Source organism: Saccopteryx bilineata, chromosome 11 (genome assembly GCF_036850765.1).
Source record: "Saccopteryx bilineata isolate mSacBil1 chromosome 11, mSacBil1_pri_phased_curated, whole genome shotgun sequence".
In the NCBI taxonomy this organism is placed as follows: domain Eukaryota; kingdom Metazoa; phylum Chordata; class Mammalia; order Chiroptera; family Emballonuridae; genus Saccopteryx; species Saccopteryx bilineata.
In genome coordinates this window covers 59,460,871-59,487,585 of record NC_089500.1, presented here as the reverse complement: position 1 = coordinate 59,487,585, position 26,715 = coordinate 59,460,871, and the positions used below count along the sequence as shown (strand labels likewise).

The window sequence follows — 26,715 nt, the reverse complement described above, 5'->3', positions numbered from 1 at the left end:
CCTTCTCTTTCGTTTTTCTATCTTTTGCTTTTATTTGGTTGTATTCCATACATCTTTCCTCTGTTGCTATCTTTTTTATCTCATGTGCTTCTGTGGTGGTTTTTTCAATGGTGGTTACCTTTGAGTAATGAAAAGGGTCCCTACCCTGTTCATTGTAGCGAACTATTTTGTGAGTACTTTTGCACTCCATCATCCTTTGCTGCTGTTAATCTCCATCTTCTCCCCCTCTTTCTTTTTGTTGTTGTCACAGTTTAAATTTGGTTTTATTGTGTTCTTCTTGGAGCTTTTACTTGTGGCTCTGTTTTTTTTTTGTTCTTTGTATCTGATTGGAGAACCCCCTTTAGTAATTCCTGGAGTGGGGGTTTTCTGATGATATTCACAGTTACCAGAGAAAGCCGCCCTATTTAGGTTAGTGAGGAAGGTGGAGCATTTCTTACTCCCTATTTCCTTCAGGGTTTGGTTATATATTTAGCCAATTTTTCACTCAATCATACCTTTGGGTGTATTGTGAAGCATCTGGAAGCTCCAAGTATAGGTTTTTCTGTTTCTGGTTGAAGATCTTGTTGAGTTTTGGGGGAGATTTATCGGTATCGCTTCCTACCCCGCCATTACTCTGACATCATCTCCTCAATAATTATTTTCAATGTAAATGTATTACATACTGCAGCCAAAGACACAGGGTGAATGAATAGATTAAAAAAAGAAAAAACACCCATTCATATGCTCCCTACAATAGACACACTCAGATCTAAAGACACACAGAAACTGAAAGTGAAGGTATGAAAAAAAGATATATCATGCATATGAAAATGAAAAGAACCCTGGAGTTGCAGTGCTTTAATACTTGAACACAAAGACTGTAACATGAAATAAATAAGGGCATAATGATAAAGGAATTAATCCATCAAGAGGATAGAACACGTGTAAATATTACCCAACATAGGAACACGTAAATACATAAAACAAATACTAACTGACATATATGGAGAGATTGACTGTAGTATAATAATACCAGAGGTCTTTAACACCCTACTTTTATTAACGGGTAGCTCTTCCAGATAAAAAATAAGGAAATATTGGCCTTAAAAGACACATTAGATCAGATGAACTTCATAGATGCATATAGAACATTCTATCCCAGGAAAACATATATTCTTTTCAAATGTACATTGAATATTCTCCAGGATAGATCATATGCTAAGCCACGAAACAAGTTTCAATTACTTTAAGAAGATTGAAATTTTTACAGCATTTTTTCTAACCACAATGTTAGAAACTAGTAATTAACTATAAAAAGAAAATCAGAAAAAAAAAACACAAACAGGTTGAGGCTAAATAACATGCTACTAAACAATCAATGAGTCAACAAAGAAATCAAAGAGGAAAAAAAAATTTGTGATAAATGAAAACTGAAAGACAATGTTTCAAAATCTATAGGATGTAACAAAAGCCATCCTAAGAGAGAAGTTTATAACAATACAGGCAAACCTCAAAAAAAAAAAAAAAAACAAGAAAAATCTCAAATCAACAACTTAACTTTACACCTAAAGTAATTGGAAAAAGAACAAACCAAGCCAGATATTACTAGACAGATAATAAAGATCAGAGCAGAAATAAATGAAATAATGTCTAAAAAAAAATAATGGGAAAGAGCAATGAAACTAAGAGCTGGTACTTTGAAGAGATAAAATTTATAAGCCTTTAGCCAGATTTATCAAGAAAAAAAGAGAAAGGGTCCAATAAATAAAATACAAAATGAAAGAGAAGTGATACTCGACACCACTGAAATAAAGGATCATAACACTACTAAAAACAATTATACACTAACAAATTGGACAACCTAGAAGAAGTGTACACATTTTTAGGAACATACAATCTTCCAAGACTGAATCAGCAAGATACAGAAAATCTCTAAACAAACTGGCTGTTATTAACAAAATTGAATCAGTAATCAAAAAACTCCCAAAAAACAAAAGTTTAGGACAAAACAGCTTTAAAGAGTAATTCTACTGAACATTTAAATAAGAATTTTAAAAAAATATTTTTAAGACTTTATTCATTTTAGAGGGAAAAGAGAGGGACAAAGAGGGAGCAAGAGAGAGAGAAAGAGCCCTGGCCGGTTGGCTCAGCGGTAGAGCGTCGGCCTAGTGTGTGGAGGACCCGGGTTCGATTCCCAGCCAGGGCACACAGGAGAAGCGCCCATTTGCTTCTCCACCCCTCCGCCGTGCCTTCCTCTCTGTCTCTCTCTTCCCCTCCCACAGCCAAGGCTCTGTTGGAGCAAAGATGGCCCGGGCGCTGGGGATGGCTCTGTGGCCTCTGCCTCAGGTGCTAGAGTGGCTCTGGTCGCAACATGGCAATGCCCAGGATGGGCAAAGCATCGCCCCCTGGTGGGCAGAGCATCGCCCCCTGGTGGGCGTGCTGGGTGGATCCCGGTCGGGTGCATGCGGGAGTCTGTCTGACTGTCTCTCCCTGTTTCCAGCTTCAGAAAAATGCAAAAATGCAAAAAAAAAAAAAAAAAAAAAAAAAAAAGAGAGAGAGAGAGAGAGAGAAAGGGGAAGAGCAGAAAGCATCAACTCCCATATGTGCCTGGACCAAGAAAACCCGGGGTTTCGAACTGGCAACCTCAGCATTCCAGGTCAATGTTTTATCCACTGTGCCACCACATGTCAGGCTAAATAAGAATTAATACCTGTCAAACTATTCCAAACAAGTTGAAGAGGAGGGAACACTTTCAAACTCAGTCTATGAGGCCAGTATTACTCTGATAACAAAACTAAACAAAAACACTACAAAAGAAAATTATAGGCCACTGTCCCTGATGAACATAGGTAAAAAATTCTCAACAAAATATTAACAATTTAAATTCAACAATACTAAAAGGTTCATACATTATGATCAACTGTGATTTATTTAAAGAGTGCAAGAATTATTCAATATTTGTAAATCAATCAATGTGATATATCACATCAACAAAACAAAGGATTAAAATCATGATAGTCTCAATAGAGATTGAAAACAGACTTGTCAAAATTCAATATTTATTTATAATAAAAAGTCAACAAAATGGGTATAAGGGATCATATTGTAACAAAATAAAGGTCTTATACAACATACCCACAACTAATGTTATACTCAATGGTAAAAAGCTGAAAGCTTTTCCTCTAGGATCAGGAACAAGATAAAGATGCCTACTCTCATCCCTTTTATTCAACATAGTCATAGAAATTCTAGTAAGTAAAAAATTCTAGTAAGTAAAACTGTCATTATTTGTAGATAATATGGAACTATACATATATAGAACATCCTCAAGACTCTACCTAAAAACTATTAGAACTAATAAAATAATTTAATAATGTTTCAGGATACAAAAGTAATATATAAATATGAGTTGCTTTTCTATACACTAATAGCAAATTATCAAAGAGAAATTAAGAAAACAGTAACATTTACAAATGCAAAGACAAAATACTTAGAAATAATTAGGAATAAACTTAACCTAGTAAGCAAAACACCTGTGCTCTGAAATCTATAAGACATTGATGAGAGAATTTGAAGACAACACAAATGAATGGAAATATATACCATGTTCTGGATTGAAAGAATTGATATGTTAAAATGTCCATACTACCCAAATCTATCTACAAAGTCAATACAATCCTTATCAAAATACTACTGATATTTTCAAAGAACTAAAACAAATAATCTTAAAAATTGTACAAAAATCACAGAAGACCCTGAATAGCCAAAGCAATCTTGAGAAAGAATAAAAAATTGCAGGCATCACACTTCCTGATTTCAAATTGTATTACTAAACTATAGTAATGAAAACAGTAAATGTTTTAACACACACACACACACAAAAACAGACACATGGATAAATATAAGAGAATAGAAAGCCCAGCAATAAACCCACATTTATATGGCCTATTAACCTATATTAAAGGCAAAAATATACAATGGGGAAAATACAGTTTTCTCCAATAAGTGGTATTGGAAAAACTATAAAGTTAAATGCAAAACAAGGAATCTGGACCACTTTCTTATGCCAAATACAAAAATAAATCAGAGTGCATTAAATACTTATAAGTAAGAAAAGAAACCAGTCAATAAACTTTTTGACATTGGTCTAAGAAATATTTTTTGGATATGCCCCCTCATACAAGGACAACAAAGGCAAAGATAAACAAATTGGATTACATTAAATTGAAAAGTTTACAGTGTACAGTAAAGGAAAATGGCAAAAGATATTCTCCCACTGAATGGGAGAGGATACTTGCACATGATATATTCAATAGGGGTTAACATCTAAAGTATATAAAGAACTAATACAACTCAACATCAAAAACAATCCAACTAGAAATATGGGTGAGAACCTAAATAGATATTTTTCCGACGAAGACATACAGATGTCCAACAGACACGTGAAAAATGCTCGACACCACTAATAATCAGGGAAATGCAAATCAAAACCACAATGAGATACCACCTCACACCTGTCAGAATTGCTGTTGTCAAAAAGACAAGACATATCAAGTGTTGGTGAAGATGTAGAGTAAAGAGAACCCTTGTGCACTGTTGCTGGGATTGTAAATTGGTGAATCCACTATTGGAAACAGTATGGAGGTTCCTCAGAAAACTGAAAATAGAATTATCATTTACTCAGCAATTGATATCAATCAAAGAAGAATAAAAACACTAATTCAAAATGGTATATGCACCTCTATGTTCATTGCAGCATTATTCACAATAGTCAAGATATGAATAGGTTAAATTTATTTATTTATTTATTTATTTATTTATTTATTTATTTATTTATGTATGTGTGTATATATATGTATGTATGTGTGTATGTATGTTTAAATAGAGGAGTGAGGGGAGAAGCGGGAATCAAACTTGTAGTAGTTGCTTCCCATATGTGCCTTGACAGTGCCATTTATGACAGCATGGATGGACCTTGGGAACATTATATTGAGTGAAATAAGTAAATCAGAAAAAACTAAGACCTGTATGATTTCACACACAGGCAGGATATAAAAATGAGACTCGTGGACATAAATAAAAGTGAAGTGGTTATCAGGGGGAGGGGGACGTGGGCACATGGGGGAGTGAGTGGAGAGAAGGGTGTAAAGAGGGACAAATATAAGGTGACAAAAATGATTTGACTTAGAGTGATAATCAACATAATCAACAGTTCAAATGCTATAGAAATGTTTACCCGAAACCTATGTACTCTTATTGTTCAATGTCACAATAAGAACATTTAAAGTTAATTTTCTAAATAAAATCTAAACAAAAAAACAAACAAATAAGAATAACAAAGCTATGGAAGCCACCTGAGTGCCCATCAAGAGATGAATGGATAAAGAAGATATGATATATTTATAGAATAAAAAATTACTCAGTCGTGAGAAGAATGAAATGTTGCCATTGGTGACAACATGGATGGACCTCAGAGGCACAGTGCTAAATAAAATAACTCAAGCAGAGAAGGACAAATTATGTATGATTTCACTTACATGTGGAATCTGAAAAACAAAACAAACATATAAAACAAAACAGATAGACTTACAGATATAGAAAACAAACTGATGGTTGCCAGGGGAGGGGAGGTGTGATGAGCAAAAAAGGTGAAGGGGATTGAGAGCTATATACTTCCAGTTATCAAATATTATAAATAGGTCACAGGCATGCAATTTACAGCACAGGGAGTATCATCAATAGTACCATAATAATTGTACTGTGACGGATGGGTACTGGATTTATCAGAATGATCACTTTATAATGCATATAAATGTTGAGTAACTATGTTGTATACCTGAAACTCATATAATATTGTATGTCAGCTATACTTTAAAAAAGAAATATATGATCCAAATGCCAAAAAAATTTAAATGTGTGACACATGGTAAGATGAGATTTTTCTATATACATATAATATTTTATATATCACAGTATATATTTTATCAACTGTGTTAATATGAAAACAACAAATCACCTGGCCCTCCATGTAATAAATATTTGTCTTTTGTCTAAACTTTGTATTTGACCCATGTTCGGGGAAAACAAGAATAAACCGCTCTTGCAAGTTTAACCTAAATATGCTTCATTAATTTTTCTTTTTCATAAAATTTTCATCTATCAAAATGTTTGCCAGGGTTTTCTACTTAATTTTTACAAGTGAACATCACTATTTGGCACATACTTCTGGCAGTGGGGAGTTTGCAGTTAGTGTAAAGAAAGCCTCAAACCCTATGAATGACTGAAATGCTGCCTGAGATTCCCACAGGAACGTAAAAGTGAAAATCCTTATCCTGCACAACTCAGCATCCTCCATGGAGTACTTGTCAGTGTTCTGTAAATCCTGGCAAGTACGAAAAACAAAAGAACTCGAATGTCTTCCTTTTCTCAAAAGAATATAAGTGCATTTTTATTGGGAAAATATAGTTGACTATTGGACATCACAGGTTTGAACTCTACAGGTCCACTTATATGTAGATTTTTTTTTTTTGTATTTTTCTGAAGCTGGAAACGGGGAGAGAAAGACAGACTCCCCCATGCGCCCGACTGGGATCCACCTGGCACGCCCACCAGGGGCGACGCTCTGCCCACCAGGGGGCAATGCTCTGCCCCTCCAGGGCATTGCTCTGCCGCGACCAGAGCCACTCTAGCACCTGAGGCAGAGGCCAAGGAGCCATCCACAGCACCTGGGCCATCTTTGCTCCAATAGAGCCTTGGCTGCAGGAGGGGAAGAGAGAGACAGAGAGGAAGGAGGGGGGGGGTGGAGAAGCAAATGGGCACTTCTCCTATGTGCCCTGGCCGGGAATCGAACCCGGGTCCCCCGCACACCAGGCCAATGCTCTACTGCTGAGCCAACCGGCCAAGGCCTAGATATTTAAAAATAGATACCTGTAGAATTTTCAGCTTGTGGTTGGAAATCTGCAGATTCAGAGGGCCAGAGGTATACATTCTATCTATACTACTTTATATTGGGGACTTGAGCACCCCTGGAGGGGTCTTGGAACCAATTCCCGGTGGATACCGAAGAATGACTTAAATTTTGAGGCGTTAGAGTTAGTTATATGTGGATATGATTTTCAAACGCACAGGGATCAGCGCCCCTAACTTCTACTTGTTCACGGGTCAACTATCCAGTTTGTTTTAAGACACCTTGCTGGTCAACTTTGCATTTCAGCACTTATCCTCTGTGGAGTGTACTGCTGGGCTTGGCAGCATAGTGATTCTACTCTTTTGGCTTCTGCAAAAATGAGAGAATTTCTTACATGCAATCATGTGCTCACGTGTATTTTTAAGAGACAACCTCATAAACACCAAACAATACTTTTATAAGCTTTGTAAGCTTTTTATGAAGAGATTAAGTTTAAATGAATGAAGTTATTTATGGGGTTAACCTAAATACACATTCTATACCTTTTCCTATAAAGTAAGCTTAGGGGAGTTTTGGCAAACACACACTAAAAGGAAAAGTGTATAATACAACATGGATTAACGGAAACAAACCACCAAACAAAACAATATGCCAAATTAGAAAGAGAAATGAAGCTGAAAGCATATTTCTCTACACTGACATGCACGCTTTGTTGAAGTGTGTTTGTGTGTGTGTGGCGGGAGATTGTAACATAGAGAGGGGAGATTGGGCTCTGGTTGTTCTGCATATTTAAGGGCCCCAAACTCCCCAAAATTGCCTACATTGCAACATTGTTCATTTAAAATAGTAGTAGAGAGCCTTATATTAGTAGTGGCTACCGGTTATCTACCATCTATGTTGTTGTGAGTCAGGGGTGCAGAGAGAGATCAGCAGACGAAATGTCAGTGAACTAGCAAAGGACCCAGCTCGCTCAGGCAAATGGCTCCAAGTTCATGCTGTGTCCTATTTTTATTCACAAGAATTCAAAAAGCTTGTTTACTTAGAAATCGGCATATCATCAAGCATAACTTTTATTTAAAGATACATGGAATACATCTGCATGATAGGTTAATAACAATACAATATCAAAAGGCCTTAACTGCTATTGCTTCTGTGGTTCTCACAACACTCCTTTCTTTATCTCAAGGAATAGCCTGGAAGGGAGCAGTAAAATCTTATGAGAATGTTTTACTGAGAAGAGAGTCTAGCAACCGCCTTCGGTCACATAGACTTGTTTCAGTGACTTGCCTTCAAATACAAAACAATTCTCTTGGCAAAACATTCTTTTCTTGTTGGCTGTGTTCCCATTCAAGGTCACACGATGGATTATTCCACTACATATCTACTTTGTGCCAGCTACTGCACAGATGCTTGAAATACACGTCTTTATGGTATTTGTGTGCAGGTGCTATTAATCCTCACTGTGAAGATACCTTGACTAACTACTCATATACCTAAAGTGAATGCCTCAATGTCATAGCAGACCGTGACAAATAGCAGAGCAGAGATTCAAGGCCAAAGTTATTTTGATGCGAGAGTTATCACTATCTGCCCTGTTGAATTTTCAGGTACTTCATTTTTGGTTTTGATAGAAAAATAACACCCTGAAGTAGAGGGAAATTTAACATCATTGGTATTATCTACTCAAAATATATGAAATAGCAAACTAGTTAAGGAAAGGATAAAAGCTATGTAACATTGACACTGAAATGTAAAATTTTATATAAAATATGTTGTATATTTTATAGTTTATATTTATGAAGTAGAATAGAAAATTTTGTTAGAGAAAATAAATTCATGTGAATTAAATATTAACTTATGAAAATGTTGTAGGCCCTGGCCAGTTGGCTCAGCGGTAGAGCGTCGGCCTGGCGTGCAGGAGTCCTGGGTTCGATTCCCGGCCAGGGCACACAGGAGAAGCACCCATCTGCTTCTCCACCCCTCCCCCTCTCCTTCCTCTCTGTCTCTCTCTTCCCCTCCCACAGCCGAGGCTCCATTGGAGCAAAGATGGCCCGGGTGCTGGGGATGGTTCTGTGGCCCCTGCCTTAGGCGCTAGAATGGCTCTGGATGCAACAGAGCGTCGCCCCAGATGGGCAGAGCATCGCCCCCTGGTGGGAATGCTGGGTGGATCCCGGTTGGGCGCATGCAGGAGTCTGTCTGACTGCCTCCCCGTTTCCAGCTTCGGAAAAATGAAAAAAAAAAAAAATGTTGTAACATATATGAATCAACTTAGGCAGGTCCCTGATGCCTACATTAGGGAGATTCTCTAACTTGGTCTCCTTGGTCTCAGGCCTTTCTTCTGCTGGGCTGTTTATAAATTGTTAGTACATTGTGTCCCACCTCTGTTCGCAAAAGCTGAACTCTACCAGGGGTGGATGGCAGACTGTGGTTCACCATCAGCACTTTCTAGTGATTTTCCACTTATTAAGTGACTTTCCTATAGATTTTTAGCTTATTAAATTTTTATTAAAACTATAGCATGAAACTCATATAAAAATGAGCAGGATTAAATCTTATACAAGCATAAGAACTTCAAGTAAACTAGAGAACAGATGTGTTTAAGGAGTATAGTGTTTTAAAAGTCTGAAGTCAAGTTTAAGCAGTTTTTTGGGGCAAATGTAATAAATACTTATGCGACTATGCAGGAAACTCCCATTCATCTGGCTTCCAAACAACTGAAATTAGAGTTACCAGAAATGTCTATTATAGTCACGTTTGTGAGAAAGAGACAGAAAACAAGTTAACAAATGGATATCAGAAGTTTGTTTATTTAAAGTTGATTTCAGAGCATTTCATGGGGCCCGCTCAGAGGCAGCCCGACATTCCACACTTCTACAATAAAGATTTATTATTTATAATGAAAAACATGGATGTGTCTTTAAGTCGCTTCTAAATTTTCTAAAACAGCCCTGGCTGGTTGGCTCAGTGGTAGATCATCGACCTGGCGTGCAGGAGTCCCGGGTTCGATTCCCGGCCAGGGTACACAGGAGAAGCGCCCATCTGCTTCTCCACCCCTCCCCCCTCCTTCCTCTCTGTCTCTCTCTTCCCCTCCTGCAGCCAAGGCTTCATTGGGGCAAAGTTGGCCCAGGTGCTGAGGATGGCTCCATGGCCTCTGCCTCAGGTGCTAGAATGGCTCTGGTTGCAACAAAGCAACACCCCAGATGGGCAGAGCATCGCCCCCTGGTGGGCAAGCCGGGTGGATCCCAGTCAGGCGCATGTGAGAGTCTGTCTGACTGCCTCCCCATTTCCAACTTCAGAAAAATACAAAATAAATAAATAAATAAAACATTTAAATTTTCTAAAAAAGATGGCTTTTTTTTTTGTACAATTTTGTTGATTTATATGATACAGTTCCTTGTAAAGAGTAACCTATATATGGACTGTGCAGTAACTGCATTTATCCAAATAGGCAACCACCAGGATGTGTTTTCATGTACCGATTGCTTTCTTTTTCACTTCCCTGCCCTCTTTAAGGAGCGGGGCATAGACTGCCCATCCTCTGCTGCAAAGATGGTCCCGCAGCATTCTCTCTTGTCTGTGTCCTCCAGTCTCAGGATCTTCGGTCCACTCTGAGTCACTTAGGAATCTTGTAATACCCTTCCTCTCTGTGCCTTCACCCTCTGCTCACACCTCGCTTCCTTCTCATTAGTTTATTAAAACTGCCACAATGTTAACCCAAGGATGCCGTGCCATCCTTTGTCCTGGCCTCTTCTTCCAGCTCTCACTCTGAGCTCCTCCCTTCCTTCTCATCCCTCCCCATCCAATATGGCCTGTCTTTTAAAAAGAGAAGTCTTCCCTCCCTGTCTGCAATTCTTTTAGCTGGAAATGGGGAGAGACAGTCAGACAGACTCCCGCATGCGCCCGACCGGGATCCACCTGGCATGCCCACCAGGAGCGATGCTCTGCCCACCAGGGGGCGATGCTCTGCCCCTCCAGGACGTCACTCTGCTGCGACCAGAGCCACTCTAACGCCTGGGGCAGAGGCCAAGGAGCCATCCCCAGCGCCCGGGCCATCTTTGCTCCAATGGAGCCTTGGCTGCGAGAGGGGAAGAGAGAGACAGAGAGGAAGGAGGCGGGGGTGGAGAAGCAAATGGGTGCTTCTCCTATGTGCCCTGGCCGGGAATCGAACCCGGGTCCCCCACACGCCAGGCCAATGCTCTACCACTGAGCCAACCGGCCAGGGCCCCTGTCTGCAATTCTTGATCTTCCATTTAGTTCTCAGCTCACTCCTCCTGCACATTACCGTTTCTAAAATCTCACTGAAACTTTTCTCACACACTTTACCATTTTTCACCGAAAGGCTAAAATTCATGAATCGCCTCTTTCTGAACTTAGTCTCTACTCTGTTTGATGTCTTCTTTTTAATTGTTCCCTTCACATTCTTATACCTTTTTTTTACTAGATCATCTTTCTTGACCTGCTCTCTAAATATTGTTAGTTTTTCCCAGATTCTATTCTTGACCATGTTATTCTCTAAACACTCCTTGCTGAAAAAGAAGCAAAAATAATTTGGAGTCATGGAAACCTGGATTTAAATGAGTGAGTGTGACATTGTATCAACTGTAATTTCAGTTAAGTTCCATAAAGATTCCAAGTCTCAGTTATCTCAATGCTTTTTATCAAAATCTAATTTTAAAGTCACATGCTATTCAACTGTATATAAATATTTTATAAGAATTGCATATTTATGCTATTCCTAGTGCTCAGAATGAGTAGTGTCCGGGGATTTTTAGACTTTATTCCTGTAACTTTTCATTGGCAAGGACTATATATCCCAAAAGACATTGAACTATGGGGCATTTGTCCCCTTCCCTCCTGTCTGTCACTCTCCACACACACACACACACACACACACGTATGCACACATGTGTACACAGATACAAACACACACATACACAAATATAAACATATATAGGCAAATATAAACGCATACAAACATGCATAGACAGAAACAAATACACAAACACAAATATACACACAAAAACTCTTATTGTCTATTGTTTCTGAGAGTTGGACTGGTTGTCAAATAATACTAGATAGGGAAGTCAGGGGAAGACAGAGTGATGATGATGATAATTACAGAAACAAAAGTCTGGCTTGTTCAGAAAGAGACATCCTGTTCATAAAATGCACAATGCGCATTTTCTGTTTGGTATGGATCTTGTGTCTCTGGACTAGGAGGAATGCAGTGGGAAAAGAATGAAACGTAGTTTTTCTTTCTTTCTTTATATATATATATATAAACTGAAAAGTTGAAATGGTAAGAATGTTCCACACATTGTATGTATGATATAAAAAATGTAGATATAATTTATATATTAATTAATAAGGACTTATATTTTGTTAGATATGGACCACTTTACTGGCATTAAAATAATTACATGCTTCTATATTTATATATATTTAATTTTTATTAATTTTAATTTATGTGTTAACATGGATTCAAGTGTCCCACTCAATATGGCTCCTTCACCCCCTACCCCCATGTCCCCTATTACCCCCCTCTACCCCCTCTCCCTGGGTCCCTTCCCCCTTTCCTCTGGGCTTTGCTGTCCTGTTATCTGTATCTATATATTTTGCTCTCTTTAAGACTAGCTGGGTTTTTTGGTTTCCAAGGGAGACACATGCATAGAACAGTTCAATTCAATTAACTTACCTGTGAAAGTTCTTCTCAGATTCCTGAACACAGAGTTTGTGTGTATATGTGTGCTTGTGTATTTGTGTTTCTCCCTTCCAGTGTGTCCATAACCATGTCAGTGCTATGTTGGTAGAAAAAAAAAACAACATCACAGACTGCCAGTCAGACCCAATCTTAAGCCAGAAATTTTATAATCAGATATCTTTAAAAATATATTATTTGGTAAGGAAAATAATTATTTAGAATTTCTATTTTATTTTAGAATAATTTGAAGGTAGTTCTTTGAAAGAAAATCTTTTAAGATGGTGTAGCATCCTTCATTCATAGAGTGTTGCATATTTGTGAATAGACTTGTTTAAAGTTTGTGACTAGGCTTGTCTTAGTCACCACAGAGTGAATTGTGGTGGTGTTTGTCTGTTTGTTTCCCAGACCAGGCCTAGTTAACTGAGATGATAAAATGAAATGTGGATTCTGCTCATTCAAGAGCTCCTGTAGTTGAGATATTTGGATATTAGAGAATTCATGAGGATTAAAGAAACAAATGTAATATTTTTTCCCACCTATTAGGGCAACACACTTGTAAATGGAAAACTGAAAAGTTGAAATGGTAAGAATGTTCCACACATTGTATGTATGATATAAAAAAATGTAGATATAATTTATATATTAATTAATAAGTACTTGTATTTTGTTAGATATGGACCACTTTACTGGCATTAAAATAATTACATGCTTCTATTTATTGACATGGAAAGGGTTACACTTATTTATATTATTAAGTGATTAATGTAGGTTTAAAAATAGGATGACCCTATTTTATGTGTGCATATGTGAATGTGAGAGACTTAGTGTGTTTGGGAAGGTGTTTATGCAAAAAATTTTTAAAATGTAAGTATTTTTATGTTTTGTAGTGATTATATTATTTATATAAATAAGGTAAATGAAGTGATCACCTTCTGATGATGAAAAATTAAGGCATATTATAAAAAGAACTGACAAAGTATAAGTAGGATGAAAATCAAAGTATGCAATTTAATGACAGTTACCATATCCACAGAAGAGTGTCATAGATCAGAGCAGGAGATAATGGACATTACTAAACAAGAATATTAAGTATAGGTGAAAATTATGTTTTTAAAAATATAGAGGTCATTTAATATGAAAATTATTAATTAAAGGATGGTAAAAACATGTTTTGATTTTCTTGACCACTATATTTTATAATTACTTTTAGCCCATTAATGATGAATATCTTCTGGGAATTAAGACTCAGAAAATTTTACAGAGCTCACAATTTAATCCAAAATGCAGAAATTGCTTATTAGCTGGGAAAATTGCATTACTTGGGTGCTTATCATCCATTAGAGCAGCCATGTCTGAGGTGTAAAAGATTTCAGCTACAGGTCACCACAAGTGCATCTTAATATTTGCAAAGTAAACAATCATGAAAATTCCATTTTTCTCTTAGAATTTCACATTATGTTCAACATTCAATGCGTAATAAAATCTTGACTCTTATTGGATATGAAAATCTTTTCCTGTCGAGAGTTAAAGATAATATAAACGAAGCTTCCATTAGAAAATGTGTAAGTGGTATAATTCCTTATATTTGAGTGTTTCATCACAAATTGCTGTGCCAGGTTGCATGTCCAGCTGCTTGGCAACCCCTAAAATATATGAAAATAATTTTTTATAGGAATATGCTGGGAAAAACCTATAACTTTCATGAATTATTACTCATTTTCTTCTATTTATTTTGGGAAAAAAGCAGAGGTGCAGATCCAAGTTCAGTGGCTCTGAACATCTGAGATGGTGTAAAACTGTATGATTAGAAGAAAATCTATGCCTCCTTTGACCACCAGTTTCACCACTGCTAACCTGTAATTAAATTAAGTTTCCTTTTATTGCGTCTTAGAATTTGAGCAACAAGTTGATTGAAAGAATGATGGATAAATGTAACAACCCATAAGGAAAAGTGCTAATAAAGTGAGCAGCCAATTTACAACATAAAGATAGAAAGCTTTTTGCTTTCAATAGCATTTATGAAAAAATAAAATTACAAACAGAGAGTGACTTGATGAAAAAACCCTTAACATTATATTAAAGAAAGAGAAAAACCCAAGAGTGACTTGTGTAAAGAAATACAGATGACCAGAGGAGAGGCAGACCTGTTAGCGTGCAAATGTCTGGTTTTAAGTAACAGACAAAGCCCTATAATTTTGCACAACTACTACAGAAGAACTAGAACAAAGAAAAAGTCATCGGCCCTGTTCCATCATCCTCGGGTCACATGCTGGTGCATGGCCTTCTTCTGCACATGTATTTGTACAGACTGGGGTCCTGATTGGCATACAGAGTGTTAACGTTAACATAGGAAACTCATAGGCCCTAGATGAAAGAAAGGTGATGGAAGAAGGTGTTTGATGACAGATACTTCAACTATAGGTGCTACGATGCTTCTAAAATCGATAAACAGACACAAAAACTCTATGGAATGAAAAAAATTGCTTCTCAGCCTTTTAGCTAAGATAAAGTGTGGAATTAAAAAAAAATTGAATTCCCTATTGTAGCCAAATGGGGGCAAAAGACAAATGTTAAGAAGGAGAATAAGAAAAGGAAAATGAAGAAAGAAGAAAAGACCACAGTACACCCCCAACATAGGACAAAATAGTGAGTAAAGAAGTTAGGAGCATTGGTTCTGGAGTTCCGACTCTCTACCCTGTACTTTCTCACCTGCAAAAGGGGTATGATGATAGTCCTGACTTCATGGAGTAGCTGGGAGGATTAGATTAGCTAATATATTTGAAGTTAGCATGAAGTGAAAGCTGTTTTTACTGCCTTGGTAACTTTGGGGAGAATGGTTACTCTCTTGATTTAAAATATGGTAAAAAAGAAAAAAAACAAACAAACTCATATAGGATGTATTTTACAAACTATATAGAAACGATCCCTGAAAGCATAGTCCTCTAGGATGTATTTTCAATGTTTCTATTCCCACCTAAAATTTGGATACTCAAGGTATTGTTCAAATTTTGTTTTTATTGTTTCTATTTAGTGCTCTTTGAGAAACAAACATCAGGCTTAAATCTAGACATAAGACTAGAGTGAACTTAGACCTAAAACCAAGCACACAGACTGCTTGTCTCCTGTATGAGAACTGGACTGGCCGGTAAGGTGAGGGCATCCGGAGCAGCTGGGAGCAGGCCGGCGCCATCAGCAGCCCCTCGCCTGTCTCCCCAGGCTCCCCAGGATCTCCTCTCCTCTGACCCGGGCTTTCCCTATGCAGCGGGAACATGGCCACTCTGTGAATGTGGTCAGGGCTGGGCTCACCTGATGATCCTGGTTCCTGACAGGGGAGCAGAGAGAGAGCTCACTACCCATCAAATGAAGCCAATGAAAGGTCCGATTTCGGCCTGACCTAGCCAATCACATGCCCGTCCTGATCACCTGGGGCCTGGAAGACAGATGCTGCTAGGAGTGGCAGCCTGCCCTGCTGCCTCTGTGGCCGGGGAAGGAGAGGTAGGATGACTAGGGGACCCGGTAGGAACTCATCGGCCTGGGGAAAGTGGTTCCCAAAGGAAGGAAGTTTCCATAACTTCTTTCTGCGATGGAGAGAGGAAGGGAACCCAAAACTGACAGGAGCTAATAGGTAGAGAGCTTGCGGGAGGGAGGGAGAGGGGAAGTGGGAGAGTGAGGATGGAAGGATGGAGCTTCATTCACTTAAGTGAAAGAGCAAATACTGGTGTCCAGGAAGGACCATCCCACACCTTGGTGTGGCCATTCCCCTTGGAGTCCTGGGGATGACAGCGCCGAAGGGATAGTTCATCACCTTTATACACAGGGGCTGGGATCCCGGCACTTGGTCCACAGACTGAACGACATTTAGTCCAGGGTTTGTTTCCAGCCTCTGGTCTCTATGATCCTTCACAATTTTGATTTCAATTTTGCTGTTGGGATGGCTGTGCTCTAATGGGCAACTTTATAAAAATTAAGGATCATGGTCATTTCTAACTACAAGGAGGAATGGAAAGGAAAAAAACCCTCTTAAGGACTGTATCCCTCTCTCTGCATTATATATTTTCCTTTTGTTGTTGCTGTTTGCTTTTTCCTGAAGACTGTAGCATGTGTTAGCATTCTCTGTGTCCTAAACCTCACTTTGAAAGTGTTGAATCAAGGAAACCTGCCAGCTCCTTTTGTTTTCCCGGCGTTTCTCTCCATGTTGGACTGCTCTGGCAAAGGAGAAGAATATTACCTTACCATGTAAAACATGGTTAATGGCTTTAAAAGAATTCCCCAGCAACTGAATAATGGGCTGCCAAAAACATTCTGGGTGCCAAAGGATCTGGATATGTCTGTTCCATTTATTGTGTGTTTCTTTTTTTCATCATAACTAAGTGCTCACAAAAGGCATTAAAAACTTAACCCTCTACTAGGGTATGTGGTGTTTGAGTTAGAAACCGTATTTCAATGTAGTCATTCCATACCTAACGTGTCACGATACTTAGTAGAGTACCAGCAGCGTGGATGTTGATGGATGCCTATGGTACGTAAGATGCTGAAATGATTAATTCAGTTGATTTCTAGTGACTAGAAGGAATTTATTTCATCGTCTGTATTGTTTGCTTTTCTCAGAAATAAGGTGGAACCTATTTCTTAATCAAAGCTCCAGGCTCTAAAAGCCTGATAGTGCAGTGTAGCAAACTCATTTACTTTTATTTTACTTTGAAAATAAAGGATCTATTGAAAAGGGCTTTTCCTTTAAATTTCGTTTCAAAATTAATTTAGAAAGCTACTGAAAAAAATCTGAGAAAATATTTTTAAAAATGCAAGGTGCTCTGTTTCTCACTGGAAGTAAGAAATGTAAAAAAAAAAAAAAAAAAAAAAAAAAAGTAGCATCTAAAACTCATTCTCCTGTCTGACTGTCTCTCCCCATTTCCAGCTTCAGAAAAATACAAAAAAAACCCACAACAACAAAAAATATAAAACTCATTCTCCACCTACCCCCCACCCCCCACCTACCCCTGAACCATTCCCACTTGGTCGGCATTCAGACTGTCTGGTTCTCACTTGGCAGGAGACTGTCAGTCCCTCCTGCTTCTTAGTTTAGGCCGGGCAGTTGCCAGCTATCCTGGAATACAATGTGGTTTCTGACTCAGGTTATGTATTCTTCGCCAGCATCTTAATTGCCAGGCTCTTAGGGGCAAGTATAATTGTCTTCAAAGAATTCCTGAGATAGAGATTCTTAGCTGTTGAGCGTGTGACTCACAGGACAGATAACATTCATATGGGGTCTGCTCCCCTGGGCCCAGGGCCATGAGAAATTCTTGGGCTGATTAACTAAAATTCCATATCATTTACTCTTCAGCAAAGCATATTGGAATTCAGTTGGATAATAGTGAGTAGCTGGAGATAGACTTGAATCTGCTTTAAATTTGTGTGTGTGTGTGTGTGTGTGTGTGTAATGCATAATGAAATGTAGTCCTTTATTATTTATAAAAAATACAGTGTGTCCGTAAAGTCATGGTGCACTTTTGACCAGTCACAGGAAAGCAATAAAAGACGATAGAAATGTGAAATCTGCACCAAATAAAAGGAAAACTCTCCTAGTTTCATACCTATTCAGTGCAGTTCAATGTGGGCTCACGCACAGAATTTTTAGGGCTCCTTAGGTAGCTATCCCGTATAGCCTCTACAGACTCATCACTGACTGATGGCCTACCAGAATGGGGTTTCTCCACCAAACTGCCGGTTTCCTTCAACTGCTTATCCCACCGAGTAATGTTATTCCTATGTGGAGGCACTTTGTTATAAACGCGCCGATATTCACGTTGCACTTTGGTCATGGATTCGAATTTAGCGAGCCACAGAACACACTGAACTTTCCTCTGTACCGTCCACATCTCAACTGGCATGGCCGTGGGCTGCTCCGCTGTATACACGGTATTACGTCATCATCTGCACATGCGTACATGCTGCCACATCATCCTACAGAAACTGGAAGGGTTTTCCTTTTATTTGGTGCAGATTTCACATTTCTATAGTCTTTTGTTGCTTTCTTGTGACCAGTCAAAAGTGCACCATGACTTTACGGACACACTGTATTTAAAATGTTCTCTCATAACCAAGGAGTATGAACCCAAACCCCATGAGCAAAAGCGTATTTGTGCTTTCCTGGGACTGGTTCTGCCCTCAGGAAAGAAACAACTGCTGCATAATCTCCATCTTTCCAGAAAGTCTACCTCACCTTGAGGAGACACCGAGTGGCTACCTGAAGACAAAACCGGTGAGGTAGAGTTCTCAAGAAAGAAACATAAGCAACCAGCCATGTTTATTATGACTTTAGGAAAAGAAGCAGGGTAGCTTTTTAGCTGTCCCTGCAGACCAACGCTGAGTCCACCACATCCTGTTTGCAGAACTAAATTGTACAGAAAAGCAATAATTATCTGCTGTGATTATCAGGCAACTAGTAGAAAGAGCAACTCATAAATTTGGGGATGGATGGGTGTTTACTTGAAGTGGTTAGTAAAATTAAAATATTTTTGCCACTGACTGAACATCATGAAAATGTAAAACTATGGGTTAAGCAAAAACCCTTAACTTTTGTATAAAAAAGTCACTTTTAAACTCAGCTGCTTTTTTGTGGAGTTGGATATACTGCTCTTTAAATTATGTCACTTGAAGCAGCATTTTTTGCATTTAGGAGACTTCTGATTGAAATATTTAGCTTAAAACATCAAATATTAATCCTGTGGTTCAACATTAGTGAGATAAAGGCATAGTGTATAATGAGTTAGAAATTGAGAGATTTGTTGAGGAAGACAATCTTACTCTATCCTTCGAGGTTCTTTGAGCTAGTTTAATTAGATTAATATAATACAAATTAACAAAAGAAAAAAAAACAATTTAATTTTATAAATTTTGGAACCCCAAAGATATGAGGCTCCTAGGCAATTAGGTAGTAGAAATTTAAATATTATTGTGGTTGAAGGAGAAGGAGGCATGGGGCTGAGAGTTCACAGGGAGAAGACAGTTCATGGAGATGTGAAGAGCGCAGAGCAAATGTCTGGTAAATAAATGCAGATGATTTTTTTCTGATGTAAAAAGAAGTTGTCATTGGAAATAGCTCTTTTCCAGGTGTAGGCACTAGCGTGTCTAAATTCTTTTAGGCAGCTAAAAACCGGAAGGAAAAAGAAAAACTGTGGTACCCTCTGTTTCTTATAAATAATCAGCCTAAAATTATCTTCATGATAAAGTGACACATTTGAGAGTGGCAGATTATGCTCCCCTACAGTGTCATCTAGTTCTTTATTTGTTGCACAAAAGTACAAGTTGAATTTTAGAGAGTACAACGTGCAGTATGCTGTTTAATTATTATTATTTTTTAATTAAATGAGAGGTGGGGAGGCAGAAGCAGACAGACAGGCTCCTGCATGCACTTGGCCAGGATCCACCCTGCAAGGCCCCTACTGGGCGATGCTCTGCCCATCTGAGGCCGCTGCTCCATTGCTCAGCAACTGAGCTATTTTAGCATCTGAGGCGAGGCCATGGAGCCATACTCAGTGTCTGGGGCCAACTTGCTCAAACCATTCAAGCCATGGCTGCAGAAGGGGAAGAGAGAGAGAGAATGGGGAAGGATGGAGAAGCAGATGATCACTTCTCCTGTGCGCCCTGACTGGGAATCGAATCTGAGACTTCCATAAACAAGGCCAATGTTCTACCACTGAGCCTGTTATTTTTTGACAGGGGTGTTCTGCTCATATTATTCTGAATCAAACACAGATGTTTAGAGAATGAGTTAGTGGACTGCTTTACCCCAGGAAGGTAGTGTAGAGATTTGTCCCATTCAGTCCCACAGTGGAATGCTAAAAGGCCATTTGGGGCTGGGGGAAACCAGTGATGCATCCTAGGGAAAACTTAAATTTAAAACCAAATATCGGCCTCTGGCCGGTTGGCTCAGTGGTAGAGTGTTGGCCTGGCATGCAGGAGTCCTGGGTTCTATTTCTGGCCAGGGCACACAGGAGAAGCACCCATCTGCTTCTCTACCCCTCCCCCTCTCCTTCCTCTCTGTCTCTCTCTTCCCCTCCCGCAGCCAAGGCTCCTTTGGAGCAAAGTTGGCACGGGCGCTGAGGATGGCTCCATTGCCTTCACCTCAGGTGCTACAATGGCTCTGGTTGCAACAGAGCAGCGCCCCAGATGGGCAGAGCATCGCCTCCTGGTGGGCAGGCCGGGTGGATCCTGGTCGGGCGCATGCAGGAGTCTGTCTGACTGCCTCCCCATTTCCAACTTCAGAAAAATATTTTTAAAAAAAGAAAGAAAATAAAAAAATAAAACCAAATATCTAGCAGGATGTTTAAAAACAGAACAAAACTATCTAAATACCTGATGTGCACTAATTATGTTTCTTCTTTCTGTTACAGGCTCAACTTGGGAAAAGACATTTCGGCAGATTGGCTTTGAAAGGTAAGCAGGATTTAGCATGTCTCCACTTTTAGCAACTAATGTCCTATTTTATTCTAAGTAAATTTATTGATTACAAGTCAATGGTTTTGCTACCACTACTTCAGTAAGTGAGTAAGTGTGTGCCCTTGAGGAAGTCATCATTTTGCCCCTTGAAACCCAGTTTCTCTGTAGAGGTTTGCACTAGAAAATCCTCACCTGCTTACAGAGTGGGCATGAAGATTAAATGGAGCAACTTATTTGAAAACACTCCTTAAACTGCAAAACTTTATAAAAAGGTAAGTTGTATAGTTAGAAGAATTATAGGAATTTGAATTTCCTCTCCTCTAACTTATTCACCTCAAATGTCCAGTTCAGTTTTATAGTTTTAGTGCGGAGATATTTATATTGATACTGATATCTTTCCAAATATTAAAATGATTAGATATTAGTTCTAAGTGAAAGGTTGAAATGACATCACTCTTAAACATTTCTGCACTTGCATGTCCCTAAAAGAAAAAAAAAAAAACGATTCATTATAACATCAGAAAATGTAGAAGAGGGATCCGTGGTCACTAAACCACCTGCCCTTGTAACTGAGTGGCAACATATCAGAAAGAGTTCTCCCAGTGGCATTCGCCATCTTGTATTGAACTTGCGATTTGATACTGCTGTTGAAAGAAAAGTAATTTTAATTTTTTTCTTGAAAAGTAGATGTTGCCTCATTCTTTTCATCATTTTGAAAGGGTGTTTTTTATGTGTATTGATCAAGCTGACAGAGTGCTTACAGCATGCAAAAGAAATAATAAAATATTTTAAAATGCATTATTTCCCCAATAGTGAGAGAGAATAGCTCATCACCAGGCTGGCTGTTATAGCATTTATTTTTTGGTACCATTTTTTAGTTGATTCAAAGATTTATTTTATTTCTCTACACACAATTCTACTCAACAATGATGCTCAGCTTTGGGTTTCACAGTAAGCCTATGGTTATTGGGGGGATTGGCTTGAATGGGCAGATCCCGAAGGCCACTTAAAACAAAGAACGGAAAATTCTGTGCAGCCTCATTTCCTGGGAAATCTTTCTCCAAAGCATCTTTTTCTTGATTCTTCTTTCAAATTCTGAAAAAATGTCAAGCATATACAAAAGGAGAGAGAAAAGCAAATTGAATGTCATATATCCATTTCCCAGCTTTTAGAAGATGTGTCTTGTTTGCTTTACCTATTGTTTTGCCTGATATAGTTTAAAGAAAATGTTAGACATTATATCCTTTTGTTTCTACAGAGGTCAGGATACATCTCTGAAAAAAAATGGGTGTTTTCTTCTAAAACTGTAAAGCCACTATCTTACTGAAGACAAATAACAATAGATCCTTAGTATCCTTTATTACCCAGTAAATTTTAAATATTCTGATCATTTCATAACTGTCATCTTACAGATGTTAGTTTGAATCAGCCTTCCACTAAAGCCCGCACCTTTCATTTTGATTACTCTTTATTCAGATGGTTTTACCCAGTTCATTTTGCTCTTCTTTACATCATTGACTCCTGTTGAAGCCAGGTCAGCTGTCTTGTCTACAAGACATTCTAATGTCCCACACTCTGGATTTGCCTGTTTGTGGTATTGTTTTACTTGTTATTCTGTTCCCCTGTTCTTGCAAACTCAAATGGCTCCCTTCCAGGCATTAGAAACAAATTCATGTTGACTTCTTGTCCTTCTGACACAGGCCCTTTGATCTTTTATAGTTTCCTTGTTTCTAGCACAACTAGATAGGTACCAAGTCAGGCACCCTCTCTAGGGAGACCATCCTTCTCTGTGGAGAATGGTATTTAGAAACCATAATCTAAATACTAGGGGTGCTTTTTAATTCAGAAATAGCATTGTTTCTGTGCCTTTTCAATAGATGGAGCTAATAAATATATATATATTTTAAATAATTTCTCTAAGATTACATGTTTCATTTTAATGGCTCTGTAATATGTTCAAAATAATATTAACACTAATATTACCTCTTATAAGATTACTGAATGAAGTTTTAAATTTTTACACTTTTTCTTAATTTTATATTTTATTAAAAATGTACAAGTGAAAGACTGAAAACTAAAGTTGCCTAATTTTGTTGGTGTGGTCATAGCATAAATTTTATATATGATTTGGTTCATGTGTTGTAGAATCTTTTTTAATTTCAGCAGATTTTTTTTTTTAATTTTTGAATGTATAACCTAGGTCTCCAAGTACAAATTATACGACAGAGTTTTATTCACAAAACTGTCACATTCATTCTTTTCCTTCGTGCCCTGTTCCTTCTTTCTTCTATAGCTACCATGTTTATTAGCTTTTGGTTTAACCTTGCAATGTTTGCTTTTGCGTATGCACGCTAATACTTATCTGTATCCATGCACTGTCCTTGCAGGAAGCGTGTCGTATTAAATACATTCTTCTGCCCTTTGTTTCTTCTTTTACTGACAGTATATCGAAGAGATGATTCTACAGTAGAGTGTACAGATAGATGTTCTTCACCTCATTAACCTGCAGAGGGCATTGCTTTGTGTGGAGGAGCTAACACAAGGAATGAAATTAATCAAGTCAGGGATCTTATCAGTATCAAGTTTTATTAAGAATTTCAAGACTACAAGTGATTCAGGGACGCTGGTACTGTAGGGAGAAGCCCAGGATTCCTTGTTCACTCTGTATCCATGTTTTCTGGCTCAGAATGATAGATGAAAGTTTCTGATGATGTTTGCAGGTCCCTCCCATAGCGGGGATATTTAATTTTGCAGCATTCCCCAATTTTATACCTAAGAAATTGGAATAGCTCATGTGATATTCTCTAAGGAGTCATGCTTTATAACTCAGTGGATTAAATATTTGTTTACCGTACATGCTAAACCAGGGATTTCCTTGTCTGAAGCATTCCATTGATGAGGACCAGATCCTGAGCAAAACATTCACTAATCTATTTGTCCAGGGATCGAGTTAATATGTTTACAGGGAGTTTAACCAAGCCAATTACCTTTCCCCCCATTCCCAGTGTGTTAATGATAAGTAGGAGGAAATGAATCACAGACCATTTGCTTTAATTCCTCCTTCAATACTCTACGAGGGATATTTAGGCTACTTCCAGTCTTTTGCCATTATATAAAAAAAAAGTTGTAATGAATAACCTTAGGCACACTTGTATTTTTGCCAGATATCTTAGGGATAAATTACCAAATATAACCAAACAATAAATTCATAAGATATTTTCTTAAATATTGCCAAGTTTTTATCCCTAGAGTTTCAACAATTTTTCACATCAGCCAGGCATGAGCATAACTATTTTCCCAGAGCCTTGCCAACAGAGGGTGTGCTGTCAACCTTGAGATTTTTGCCAGTCTGACAGGTGAGAAATGGTATTTCAGTGTCCTTTTAACCTGAATTTATCCTAGGAACTAGGTCATATTTTCATCTAGAACAGGTTGAGAATTTGTGCTGTCTCTTAAGCGAAGCACTTTGGGCAGGAGCTTCCTCTAAGATGGTTAAAGACGCATTGATCAACAGGATGCAGCAATGGAAATATTTTCTTCCTAGCTTACATGACCTTAACCTTTGTTTACTTGAATAATGACTTCATGAAAACAGCTACCATGTGCCAAGTACTGTAGACACTGTGAAGAACAGATAGTAAACATTTCAGGCTTCACAGGCCATACAATTTTTAGTCCAATTTCACTTTTGCCATTGTAACAGAAAGCAACGTAAATACTGGGTATGCCTGTATTCCAATAAAACTTTATTAACAAAAACAGGTAACTGGCAGGAGTTGGCTGCTGACCACCACTGACCGCCACTATCGACTATGGTCGCCATCTCTCAGATAAAGAATCTCAAAGAAAACCAAGTAGTCTACTCGTATAATCAGTGCTATCCATCTGTGTAAAGGTTTGCCTGGTTTCAAAGACTTAAGAAATTTTACACCAAATTATGCTGGGTTTTTGAATTATAGGTCTCCTCTTTTGTATTGTTTTATTTTTTCTATTCCTATATATTTGATGACATGGTCTCAAATCACAAGTTTTATTGGCTGTTCTCATATTATGAATATTTTAAATCGATCCAGACAATATAAATTCCATATTATAGTGCCTCCCTAAAATTTTTGTTTCCAAATAGATGCACAGCTAAAAATATTGTTAAGGGATCTATGAAGTGTTATGCTTTTGTTTTTGAATTGTCATCTCAGTTCTGTGATCATCCTGATTTTTAGATGTTATGTGAAAATGTCATCCTGTGTTTTTCCATATCGTCCCATGTTTTCTTATTTAAGGGCAGAGAGTACTGCCTGCATCACACCAGCTACCTTAAAACATAGAAGAGATATTGATCTTTTGGGGGTTAGTGCACATTTGTAGTAGCAAAGTCCGTATTAAGCAGTGCTTTCAAATATGGCTTTGCTTTTTTTTCCTCAAGTTTAACCTCTTCTTTCTCTTAAAGGAAATGTCAATTATATCTTAAATGAAACTATCTGATTCTTTAGAGCAGTTGTTAAGAGATATTGATCCTTTCATTGCTGTATCCTTTGAAGTTTGCCCCATCAGTCTCTTTGCTAGCAGATTACCTTAAAGTGGTTACATCTAAAGGAAAAAATGTAACTGCGTCAGCTAAAGCTTCAAAGCTTTCTCCAAGGATAAGAAAGTGGAGATGTCCTCCACTGTACATTTTATAACTGAACGGAAGACCTAAGAGTCTGCCCTGCCCACCCTCCCTCCTTGCAGTAAGATGGTGTTCACCCATTCACTTTCTAAAAACCTTGTGATTATATGCATTGTTTCAGAATAAATACACATTGTTACAGTTGAATTCTGTGGGTGAATTCCTGATAATTTGTTATGTTCACCATGAGAACCATCATCCTAGCCTCTGTGAGTTCACCAAGAGTTTATTTTAGGACTTCCTTATAGGAGTGTGTTGTAACATAGGAAAGATATAAAGTCATATATTTTTGTTGGCACTTCTAACAACCCTCTCCCATCTCTAGTTGTTACAATATTGCTATCTACATAACAAAAGAAGACTCAGTTGTGTTGTTATTCTATTTTTGTTTTTTATTTTAGAGAAAAAAATGTCTGTGTCTAACGTATTTTGATTTCAGTTAAAAAGCTTAACTTTCTGTGCAGATTTTCTGAATTTATGAGTATAAATATTTACAAATCATATTCATTCATTCGGGTTAAGGCAATGCAGGTGGGTATCAATACCCTGTAGGTTCTAAACAATTTATCAGCTAGGGAATAGTCCAATTTTCAGTGTTTCTTTCTCACTCATGCAAAAACTGATGAGGAGGCCGGACACCTCCCCAAGAGCAGCCCTGTGCCGTGGGTCCCAGTCTGGCTTCAGTCTGGAACGCTTCCTCTCAACTCGATGTTCCCGTGTTTATGTAAGCCTGGAAGGAGAGATTGCAGAATTGCACACTGAACCTTAAATGTTTCCACCTTGAAGTGACATTTGTCACTGAAGCTTACAGCTTGTCCCAAAGCAAGTCACCTTGCTAATGCATAGGTAGGAGATATGTTCTTTTGCCATGCATGCAGGAAGAGGACAAGAAGAAATATCAGAAAGCTGTAGTAGTGTCTACGACAGTAAGCTTTGAGTAAGGTCTGAACATGGTTTTCTCTTTCCAAAGCTACACTTTACATCTGAGACAAAATATTTCAGCAAGGAAATAAGCTCATGCAT

General features: G+C 38.1%; 1 protein-coding gene across 2 annotated transcripts in view; it reads left to right on the top strand.

Moving 5' to 3' along the window:
* Window positions 1–26,715, top strand: part of PIEZO2 (piezo type mechanosensitive ion channel component 2) — a 490,804-nt gene that overhangs the window by 208,694 nt on the left and 255,395 nt on the right. For both annotated transcript variants that reach the window (XM_066247149.1, XM_066247150.1), the window contains exon 4: window positions 20,981–21,023. In XM_066247149.1, the coding sequence (XP_066103246.1) occupies window positions 20,981–21,023 (43 nt within the window). The remainder of the gene's footprint in view (window positions 1–20,980; window positions 21,024–26,715) is intronic.